The sequence below is a fragment of the Propithecus coquereli genome, unplaced genomic scaffold (genome assembly GCF_000956105.1).
Source record: "Propithecus coquereli isolate 6110/MARCELLA unplaced genomic scaffold, Pcoq_1.0 Scaffold35, whole genome shotgun sequence".
NCBI lineage: Eukaryota > Metazoa > Chordata > Mammalia > Primates > Indriidae > Propithecus > Propithecus coquereli.
This window is the reverse complement of record NW_012149174.1, coordinates 3,880,971-3,892,984: the sequence shown is the minus strand read 5'-3', so window position 1 is coordinate 3,892,984 and position 12,014 is coordinate 3,880,971. Positions and strand designations below refer to the sequence as shown.

The following is a 12,014-nucleotide window of genomic DNA, read 5'->3' as shown; positions in this document are numbered from 1 at the left end:
GACTTTTGTAACATTTGTTAGCACTTCCTATATCATCTGAGTAAATACCTGGCTATTAAATAAATACTCTGGTCTAGGAATCTTAGGCGTGAGCTGTTGTTTCCTCCTGAAAATATGGATTTTTAAGTACTGATTTTATCTTCTAGGTAGAACTGAAGTTTCCTGCACCAGGCAAGCCTGGAAATTATCAGTATACTGTGTTTCTGAGATCAGACTCCTATATGGGTTTGGATCAGATTAAACCATTGAAGGTAAGAATAGTGACTTCTCAACAAATAAAATTTTTCTGTTGAATCACTTAATTTAAATTACTTTATTGATACATCTTAATGTGCTGTAATATGCCATAACTTTATAGGGCCTCAGCAAATGAGTTCTTGTTTTCTTTAGAAAAGCACAAATATTTTTACTGCAGATTCTATTGGAGTGTTTGTTAATTCCTGAAACTATTTTTATCATCCTAGACATACACTTTCTGTAAATATGACTTGAAGCACATTCCCATCTTTGCTTATCATTTCACTTGAGCTTTTTATAAAAGGCATTATTTTATATTAGAGAGATGGTATTAAAGTATTGTTGTACTGTAGAGAGTAAAAGGAAGCCAGTAGAGGTGAGCCTGTTTTTTTCCATGAGAGTTTCATATTTTTTTCCATTGGCTATAGAATTTTACTTCATAAGTCTAGAGGCTGCAAAATATCTCTTTTTCTTTCTTCAGCAGAAGACTTCTATTAAGATATCACTCAGTGTCCTTGCTCAGGAATCATAACTATTAATCTTTTGTGCCAGAGAAATACATTCATAAATAGTATAACTTCTATAAAATCAAAATGTATTTAAAATTTAACTACATTTACATATTAGTAGATTTACTTATTTCTGGGATGAAGTATCTATTCTAAATGAAATGTGTTAAATTTAGAGTTGTGTCCATAAAAATCTGTTTATAATTGCTGTAGTCAAAACCATTTGTTTATCAGATATTTCTTCCATTATTCCTCCCAAATCTCTGATGTCTACATTTAATTCTTCTTTCTAGTTGGAAGTTCATGAGGCTAAGCCTGTGCCAGAAAATCATCCGCAGTGGGACACAGCAATAGAGGGGGATGAAGACCAGGAGGACAGTGAGGGCTTTGAAGATAGCTTTGAGGAAGAAGAAGAGGAAGAGGAAGATGATGACTAAGCAGTACTATGAACGGACCACAGTGTTTGCACATCTTTGCAAAATTTTGCTGTTTTGGAAGTGTATAATAAACCAGAAACAGGACACAACTGATGTTAAGGGAGGTCTCGGTTTCTTTTCTCTAGAAATGGGTGTGTTATATTAACTAGGCAGTGGTGGTGCCTTGGTACAATCTGAAAAATGCTTAGGGCTTATTGAAGCCTTTCAAGTATGGGATGGTGCGTTTATTTCATCTGCAAATGATAATAAATCCTTTGTTATTATAACTGTTCAGAAGTGTGGGCTGTGTGTTATCTGATCAGTGTATGGTCCCGGTTAAAAGTAAAGGTACATGAAAATCTATAAATGAGCAACTTTTCTTTGTTCAGCTTTAGTTTCAGTAAACATTAATGTATGATAAATACTGCAAATGTTTTAAGTAACATCTGCTCAAGTTTATAATCTCTTGATAAGCTCTATTACTCATTTATTGACATTTTTTAGTGATATAAGACTATTTATAACAGCTCCATTCATAGGTTTAAACATTTTATTTTTACCTCTATCTTGGTCATTAGTTGGCATTCTCTCACATTCCACATAATATAGAGGGCTACAATTTGAAATTTTCCTTTTCTTAATTGTCCAGAGTTATCAGATGGATTATAAAAACAGTTTTTAATGGCTTAAAACATTTTTAAGCCTCTCTCTTAGCAGATCAATGCAGGATCTAATTCTTTTCATAAGCTATTAGGTCTGAAAGTTATTGTGGGACCATATGTTCTCTGATATTGGTGGCTTATATTATTAAACCTTTTTTAAAAGGTTCACTCTAAAAGCTGAACTACATTCTTAGCTTTTAATCTACCTGACTCTATCAGAAGCCTTTTAAGGAAAGTAAGTGTAACATACAAAGAAGGCTTTTTTTGTATTCATTTTGGACTCCTGTCAATAAAATAGAAGTTTGACTTATTTTATGTTTTCAATGTTGTGTGTCTTTTTACTTCCAGGGAAAGGACATAAATAGGGCAATCCATTCTTTTATTTTTCTTCTAAAAATTTAATATTGTACATTACTGCTGAAGCGACTGCTGTTTCTGTATACTATAGAAAAATCCAGGAGTGAGAGAGATTTCCCCTCACATAGTACAGCTGGAAGGATAGTGCTTATAAACAGTAGAAATATGTACGTGATGAATCGTTGAGGTGAGGTGAATATTTTTATTACTAGATACGGAGGAAGCATAAGTCTGTAGTATTATAGGACAATTGTAATAATCTATCAAAATCTTCATAGGCCAAAGTACTGTTGGAATACTAATTTGTGACCTTGTTTACTTAAAAGGTTGCTACTTTCAATGCAGAATTACCACTGGTATTTTGTTACTGCAGTAGTTGGAAATAAAATTTGAAAATCACCAAAACATGAATGGTTTTTTGGTTCTAAATTTAGGATGTAATATTTCCTATCAAATGGTCAAAGCAATTTTTTCACTGGAACCTTGATCACCAGTTTAGTGAGACCCTTCCTTGGCAGACAGGATGCTCTGCCACTGAGGATTTGTTTCATTTGTTTCATTTTACAAGTGAGAAGGGTGGGTTTACTTTTCAAATCAGGTTTTGCTGTGAATTGCCAAGTGTGGGTTGAGGCAGCTACTTACTGATCACCTAAATATTGTGGCAGGGAGTGAGCCAGCTTGTTATGTCAAATGAAAGGAGAGGTTAGAGAAAATGTATGTGGCGTAACATCAAAGAAAATGAACAAACCAATGTGTAGTGTACACATTTCCTAGTTGTCTTGAAAGACACTTTTCAGGAAAAGTACTTCTTTTTTGGTGGCTATTTTGCTTTAAAAAGGCTGTACTAGTTCATTCAAACAACTGGCTTCTTTCTGGTTTTAAGACTCTGGAGAGGATGATATCACAACCTAGTAACTCACCACAGTGCTTAAGAAACAGCATCACCTCAACATTAGAAAATTCCACCAATCTGTTTTCCATTGCCCTTTGCGTGATGTGTATATGCTTCCCAACTAAATAAAAGAAATGTTCCTCTAATGATTTAGGTAACCTCTTTCCACATTGCAATAGTGAAAGAACTGAGCCTTCGGTTTATGGTTCTCTCCAGCAAGTTGCTGAACTCCACACCCCTTTCTTCTTTCTCTGGAATGAGATTAATAAATTATCCTTGTTTGCATTTAATCTAGTTAAACTTGAGTGAAGTTTCAGTTTTATTCCTATCAAGAAACAGTGACATCTGGTCAACAATTGATGAGCATATAGATGAAAACATACAGTGTGTGTATACAAGGTGAAATTGGTTACTTATGAAAGTTACTTAAATTATTTAATATTTTTGTCTAAATTGGTAAAGTACCTGTTAAAACAAATATAGCCTTCCATGAGGAGACTTAGTTGCCACAATTGAAAGTCTAGTGATTGTGAATTTTAACATTATAAAAATTGGTTGAGGCCCTGAGGTGTTTTCCATGTGGATATCTCAATCTCAAGTTAGATGTTCATGTCCTTTAAAATTTTTCCAGTTTTTATGAATTTTTTAAATTAAGGAACACATCGAGTGAGGTTCTCTGTGTAAAACAATACCTTGTGCTGTGTTCCGCTCCTCCCAGCTTGCACTGAGGGCTGGAGGAGGACGAGCCTGTCTGGCTGTGCTGTTCCACTGTGGTGCGGGGAAGCTCAGGCCCTGGTGGAAGCAGAGAGGCTTTGACGCCAAACAACTGATGTGGAAGTGGGGGGGGTGTTGAGGAATGTAATGAGGCTCTCTGGACATGCTGTTCATGACCACATTTCTTAGTATTTGGTTCAGCCAATCCACACCATATACTGGTGTGTTCTTTAGGAAAGATTCTTATTTCAAGTGTAACTCAGCACATTACATAATTTTTGATGGGTGGCTCATCATTTATCACATACTTATTGAGTTTCTGTGTGCCCAGCCCTGTGATTGGATACTGGGGCTATCAAAGGAAAAGTTAATATTAAGAACTCGCTGGTAAGTCAGGCAGCTGTGCGGCAATTCATTTTAATCCCTTTTCCTTGGCCATTGTTTGGAATGCCTTTTTTCTAAGTCTTTCCACTGTAGGCAAAGGAATTATTTTTTTTAGGGTCTAGCTATTTAATTTGTTGGCTTAAGAAAATATAGGCAAATCCTCATCCTCTGTTTTTAAATGTTTCTTTATAGCATTTCCCCCCACCCCAAATATTCTGACTCCATGAAATCCACAAGTCTGCCTTAAAGTGAAATAACTGTTAGTGAAGCATAATGTGATATTTTACCAACTGTGTAGTGAGTGATTAGCCAAATATGTCTCAAGAAATGAGTACCAGAAGTCTTCATCCATTTAAACTTGATGCTAGGGCAATTTTGCAAAACTTAAGGAAAAAAATGTGATCTTGTACATTTTTCTGTAACCTGAGCTAAAAACTCAAATAACAACAATCATTGGCATGCTTTAGGGCTGTGGTTTAGGTGGAAGTGTATACATCCCAGGGGTATGCAGATAATCAATCCATCGAGAAAGTGTTAAAATGATTATTTGTATTTAATCTCATCCTTCTAAATTTCTATTTTTGTGTGTTTTATAATGTACATAATATATTGTACAATTGTACACTTATATAATTTATAAATAAATAATACATTTATTGGTGCATTATATATATATTTTCTGATTTGGGTGTATGATCAAAACATTTGGGCACCACTGCTTTGTGGTATTGATAGGGTGACATTGAAGCTAGCCTGAAGGTTTGGACCTTTGGCACTCACCATTTGAGATCCTAAAGTAATGTATGTTGCTAGAGGCGAAGGGTTGGCATTCATCGTGTCCAGCCCTACTGCAGCCTACAAGAGCAAAGTGATGCTTTTCTGAGATGGAGCTGGAAGGTTTGGAGGTGGGTTAGGGGGTTCTCAGCAGCTGTTGTCTATGGAATTCAAGTAGCGCAGGTGAGGTGGGGTAGAAGTGCTGGGGCTGACTTACTGGGATTTTGAGCAAAGGCTACAGCCTGTCCTTGGCCCTGGCAATCGGTGGCTGCTACAAATGAAAGGTGAGTGTGGGAAGGACTGTCCACTCTCTTCAGCACTAGGTTGTTCAGCATTAACCTGTCAGCCTGGGGATGCAGAGGGAGCTGTCTACCTCTCACCTGAGGTTTAGACTTTAAAATCTACATAATGGTAGCAATGAATACCACTCAAGTGTGAACCGATTCAAACTTTCTCTGTATTTTCCAGCCTGGTTCCGGTAGAGGGCGATAGGGCTATAATTTTCATTAACGATGGTTTGTTTAGTTTGTGAGACTAAGAACCAAGGTTAAAGAAATGCTTCATAATACATTTCTATCTGCACCTTCTAGGATTGCGTCCTTCCCCTTTAATCTTATATTCCCCCTAACCATTGTCTTTCTTACGTGTCCTTTAATACTTTAAGTTTGTTTCTAGGTTTTCTGGGTGGAAACATTGTCTCTTTGCAACAAACTGCAGAAGACAATTCGTATTTGTTCACTGTGCTAGAATTGTATCAGATTGTTTATGTGGGCAATCAGGATACAGAAATTCTTTAAAAATTTTGAATTTTTTGCATGGTTAGTGTTAATTATGAAGGGTCTGAATTTTTTTTTTTTTTTAGAGACAGGGTCTCACTCTGTCACCCAGGCTGTTGTGCAGTGGTGCAGTCACAGCTCACTGTAACCTCGAACTCCTGGGCTCAAGCAATCCTCCTGTCTCAGCCTCCTGAGTAGCTGGGACTATAAGCCTGAGCCACCATGCTTGGCTGCTGATAGATATTTTGATAAAGTATAAGGCATGTGAATAAAGTTCAATGAGAGACTTTAAGAATCCTGATCTTTGAACCAGGTGTGAGGATTTCCAAGGAGACACCGAGTAGTTTTACTGGGATGAGGGCGGCCTCCCTCACGTCTGTGCGTTAGTCTGCGTCTGGATCTGCCCGATTGGTCCGCTTGCTTTATAGCCACACCAAAGCTTCTGCAGCTTTTCTATTTCTTGGTTGTCCATCACATTCTTGGGACTCTGGCCACTGACTGTGTTCTGTGTCATTTTCCAATTTCCTCCAAAAGCTTACTGTTCCTCTTCTTGACATGGCACCTATTAGAGAAAGGAGAGAGCCCCGAGAGGTGCCCCCCTCCCCCAAAAAAGGCGGCAAGGCCCCCGCAGCCAGCCCCTGCCTCAGAGCTCTGCAGTCACCCTTTTTCCCACGATCCCAAGGAGTTCTTGCCCCACCTACCCACTCCTACTCAGAAAACACTGATCTGGGTCTATTATCATGGAAATTATAAGGATTAATGTGATTATCAGCAAAGTGCTTTTGAGGAAGGGGATGAAACTGCAGTGTTATGATCCACGGCATTATTTCGTTCTTCACTGAAAACCCCCACGTCTTTCAAGTCTGCTGACTTAATGACAGGGTATCTCACTAAATGTCAAGAGTGACACTTCAGGAACAGCATGTTTTAGATGGAGTTTAAGTTCGATAATACTAAAACTGAGTTTTGAGTAGAATTTTGAATGTTTCACTGTGTTTAAAGGAATACTTTTTAGAGTGAGAAAAAACAAAGCCTTCCTCTACCTTGCTCAGTATGATTTCTGAAGTTTTCTTTGCGCTTGGCACTAGGGTGCTTATAATTTGATTGAACCGAGTCCCTCTCCCCTAACTGCCTCCATATCCCGATGTACGCAGGGCTGGAGTGCAGGGATGGCAGCAGAACCCCTGGGGCTTTAGTCTTGGAGCTACCTCCACGGGGCTTATTGTGGGAAGTTAATGAAAGTGTGTGTTCGTGCTGTGTATTTGTGGGGCGCCCTCTCTGCAGTTCTAATTTGAAGCAAATTGCATTTCCTATGGTGCCCACAGACGGTCGGACATTGATGTGAGGGAAGGAGATAGAAGTGAAGACCCAGAGAAGACAAGTGACTTGGCACAGCCTGTGAACCGGAGCTGCGACTCAGGCATCTTCCCTGACTGGTGCTGCACCCCATTCCATAGCCCTTGTACCCTCGTTCTCCATCTTCTCATTTTGAGAGGCCCGGAAGGAGCACACACGCACACACACGCACACACACACACAGCCCTCATTAAAATGGAAACTGGCAGGATCAAGTGTAGTGTGGCCACCTACTGTATCGTAGCCTACCACAGCCGCTAAAATTCTCAGACAATGGGCCTATCCTCACATTGAGTCAGATCCTCCCCTCTCATCCAGAGCTCCCATGCTGTGTTAAAATGAGTTCCTACTCTGCCCCGATACGTGGGGTTCTAGGTTAGGTGAATCCATGTTAGCCAAAAGGATGAAGGCACCTTTAAGACCCTTCCTGATTTAAAGATTCGAGAGTCTTACAGTTCTAGGTAATTGTCTTAAGAGAAGCAATGAATTCTTCCCCAACCTTGAACGTGACTCCCTTGAGGTAGGGCGGGGCTTGAACCCCTGAGTGTCCAATCCGTGCTCATAGGAGGCCAAGATGGTGGCGTAGATGCCCCGGCTGGCTTCCTCAGCTGAGGGAGCCAGCAGCCTTCACTTCACCCTCTTAACCCAGAGCATTTTAAAGGAATGTAGCTTTCTTACCAGGGCAAGGGTTTGTTTCTTGGAGAATTTCTTTGACGGCACTTAACTAGTACGTTTTACATCAAGGCAGAAGACTGAGGACTGAAGCTGAGGGAAAAGAGGACAACTGTTCTGTGAAGAATGAAGTTCTAGAAATGACTGTTGGGCTTAAAATCAAGTGCTCTAAAATTTCTTTTTATAGATCCTTTTTGCTGCCATCCAGTTACTAAAATGCACCCCAGCAACACAGCACTTTGGAACAAGATAAAAACACTTTGGAAATTTCCTGGGCACTGTTTACAGGCTGCCTGAATTTCTTGCTTTTGCCTCTTTTCCTTACCAGTGTGGGAGCTCTGAAAATTGCTGAAGTCTAACTCACTGTGTGGCACTTATTTATTGAATTGAAATTTGAGCAGGTATTCTGAAGGTAGCAGAATAAATATTTGAAGGTTAGATTCCTCACATTGCTGCCAATAAGCCTTTCACATTCAGTCTGATCATCTAATATGTATTGACACGTGCATCCATTGTGGAAGAGCTGGTGGACAAGGACCTCATCACAATTACTTCTTGGATTTCACCTCTGGAGAGAAAAACTTGCTGGGAAGTGCTGCTGGGTTTCTGCTTCAAAGAGCAACTGGAGTGTTGCCCAGTGACCTGTCACTTTCTGCATGGGGTAGGCAACATAGCCCAGTGACCCAGCTAGCATCATGGGGATTTCTCCAGCCCGCTGTGTGCAAGTCACCCAACACCTCTGAAACTGAGAGCCCTGCCCCCCGGTAGGCACTCATCTCTGCTGCTGAGAAATGAGGGAGGAACAGAGTCGGGGCAGGGTTAGGGAGGCACTTGTGGTGCAGTGAACACCTATGTCCGCATTAGTGTATGAACCACAGCAAACTTCAGGGTTGTTGGTGAAAGAACTGATGGTCTTTCTCTGATTTCTCTAAACCTAGAGAACCATTCACAGATACTACTTTTGCTGCGAGTCCAGAGATTCACTGCAGCATGGCTCTAGATACCTGCTTATTGAAGAAAACTCAATCTGAAATTCATATTCTATGGCCTTCTTATCTGGCCCATCTTCAGACCCAGCTCATCAATGCACACACAGTATCCCAGTTTCCTCCTCCAAATTTTGCTTCTGAAATCAGTTCTTCAGGAATAAAATAGTTTCTACAGTGCACAGGCTGAACATAGTGTCCCCAAAGCAGATATGTCGTACTTGGAGGCCAAGGGAATGGTAATGGAAAGGAAGTATCATATTAAAATGGCCATAGCTTGTGTTTTTTCCTCAATACTTTACAGAGCATGTTCAAACACATCATCTCATTTGTCCTTCCCAGAAGTTCTATGAAACAGAGTGGGTAAGAAGTTATCACCATTCCAGAGATCAGGAAATGGTGACCCTGAGCAGTTAGGGACACAGACAGGAAGACATGCTGCTTGTGCTAGAGCTGAGGCTGGACCCTGGGTCTCCCAAATGCTCAACCCATGTGGCTTTCTTTGTGCCACACTGCTGCCCGCAGCGGAGCTAGAACAGGAAGCCCCAGTCGCTGAGGCTCCTCACAGCGCTCCAGGGGCCAGGATGTCTGGAGGGGCAGAGGACAAAGCCAAAATAGTAGACTGTTGTCTATTGTTGTAGGTGCTTGGGATAAAAAAGAGCTAAAAAGAAAAAAAGAAGATAAAGATCCTTCCCATACATTCTAGAAAGGGGGAAGAAGAAAATGACCAATAAACATACAGACAAGTCATATTTGAAGGTTATATTTGAAGGTGATCAGCACTATGGAAAAGGGAAAAAGTAGAGCAAGGTGAGTGGGGAGACGGGAAGTTTCCAATTTTCATGGATGGGTCTCAGCTAGAAGCTGACATTTGAGTCAAGGCTTGAAAGAGTGAAGATGTCAGCCATGTGGATCTTCGCGGGAAGAGTGTTCCAGATGGGGGGAAGCTAACACACAGCCTCTCAGACAGGAGTGGCCTGGCATGTGTGGAGAACAGAAGGAGGCTGGAGCAGAGTCAGTGAGGGGGCAGCGGTGGGACATGGGCTCAGAGAGTGCACAACTTGCACCAGGCAGGGCATGGAAGGACTTTGGCTTCTACTCTAAGTAAAGTGGGAGCCACTGCAGGATTTTGAGCAGAGGAGTGACAGAGTCTGGCTTATGTCTTACATAGATTCCTCTGGCTATTGTGTTCAAAAAAGACTGAGGAGAGAGGGCTCGAAGCAGGAAGACCAGTTAGAAGGTGATTTCAATAATCTCCCTGGGATTTTTACATGTGCCATAAGGCTGCAGATGCTATATAGCCACCCATTTGTCCATATGGAGGCTCCGACTGTGTGGCAGCTGTGGAGGTGGGGCGTAGAGTTTGCATTTGGGATGTGCCTATTTTGAAGGTAAATACGGCAGGATTTCCTAATGAATTGGATGTGTTGCTATGAGAGAAAGAGAATAGTAAGGATGCTTCTAAGGTTTTGGGCCTAGAGCAACTGGAGGGATGGAGCTGCCATCCACTGAGGAGGTAAAGGCAGGAACTGGAGCAGGTTTGGGGGACAAGATCAGAGCTCTATCCTGGACTTGTTAGTTTGAGATTCTTCAAGTGGAAAAGTTAGGTAGGCAGCTGGATGTATGAGTCTGGACTTTGAGAATGAAGTCCCACTGGAAATATAAATTTGGGGATTAAATGGCATTTACATGCTGAATAAGATACCACAGAAATGAGTGTAGAGAGGTCCGAGTCTGGGAGGAGGAATATCGCGAAGTTGGGGCAGGGAGGAGAGAATGGACGAGGAGACTGAGAAGGAGCAGACAGTGAGGTATCAGGAAAACAAAGAGAGTATGGTGTTCTGGAAGCCAGGCAAAGAAACCATGTCCAGGAGAAGGGAGTGTCTCTGTGCCAATTGCTGCTGAGAACTCAAGTAAGATGAGGACTGGAAAATGGCCACTGGATTTAGCCAGGAGGAGGTGCTGTTGGTCGTCATAAGAGCAGTTTCAGTAGAGCAACTGGGAACAGAAACCACATTCCAAGTGGGATTAAAGAGAATAGGAACTAATAAAAGCCATATATAAAAAATATACAGTGAATATAATACTCAATGGTGACAGGCTGGTAGTATTTTTCTCTGAGACCAGGAAAAAGGCAAGGATGCTCACTTTCACCACTTCCGTTTGGCATAATCCTGGAAGTTCTAGCCAGAGCATTTAGGCAAGAAGAAGAAATAAAAGGCATCCAAGTTGGAAATGAAGACGTAAAATTATCTCTGTGTGCAGATAATGTGGCCTTATATGCAGAAAACCCTAAAGATTCCACATACAAAAGGAAAAAACCATTAGAAATAATAAATGATTTCAGCAAAGTAGCAGGATACACACACACACACACACAAAATCAGTTGCATTTCTATACAGTAATAATGAATAACTGAAAAGGAAATTATGAAAACAATTATATTTACAATAGCATCAAAAAGGATAAAATCCTTAGGAATTAACCAAAAAGATGAAAGACTTGTTCAATGAAAACTGTAAAACATTGCTGAAAGAAATTTAAAAAGACACAAATAAATGTAAACACATCCCATGTTCATGGATTGAAAGACTTAAAATTGTTAAGATGTCAGTACTATCCAAAGTGATCTACAGATTCAATGCAATCCCTATCAAAATCCCAATGACAGTTTTTGAAAGAATAGAAAAACCCATCTTAAAATTTGTATGGAATTTCAAGGGACTCCGAATAGCCAAACGAATCTTGAAAAAGAAGAACAAAGCTGGAGGACTCATACTTCCTGATTTCAAAACTTAATATAAAGCTATGTAATCAAAACAGTGTGGTACTGGAATAAAGACAGACATATAGACCAATGGAATAGAATAGAGAGCCCAGAAATACCCCCCCCCACATATGGTAAAATGACTTTTGAGAAGGGTGCCAAGATCAATCAATGGGGAAACAACAGTCTTTTTAACAAATGGTGCTGGCAAAACTGGATATTCACAGGGAAAAGGATGAAGCTGGACCCTTACCTAAGAACACATACAAAACGTAACTCAATCCCGTCTCTACTAAAAAAATAGAAAGAAATTAGCTGGACAACTAAAACTATATATATATATATAAAATTAGCCAGGCATGGTGGCGCATGCCTGTAGTCCCAGCTATTTGGGAGGCTGAGGCAGGAGGATCGCTTGAGCCCAGGAGTTTGAGGTTGCTGTGAGCTAGGCTGACGCCACGGCACTCTAGCCCAGACAATAGAGTAAGACTCTGTCTCAAAAAAAAAAAAA

General features: G+C 40.5%; 1 protein-coding gene across 2 annotated transcripts in view; it reads left to right on the top strand.

The window, feature by feature from the left end:
• Positions 1-2,129, top strand: part of SEC63 (SEC63 homolog (S. cerevisiae)) — a 77,786-nt gene extending 75,657 nt beyond the window's left edge. For both annotated transcript variants that reach the window (XM_012651215.1, XM_012651213.1), the window contains 2 exons: positions 147-251; positions 1,040-2,129. In XM_012651215.1, coding sequence (XP_012506669.1) covers positions 147-251; positions 1,040-1,183 — 249 coding nt within the window. In that variant the 3' untranslated portion in view covers positions 1,184-2,129. The remainder of the gene's footprint in view (positions 1-146; positions 252-1,039) is intronic.
• Positions 2,130-12,014: the final 9,885 nt, after the last annotated feature.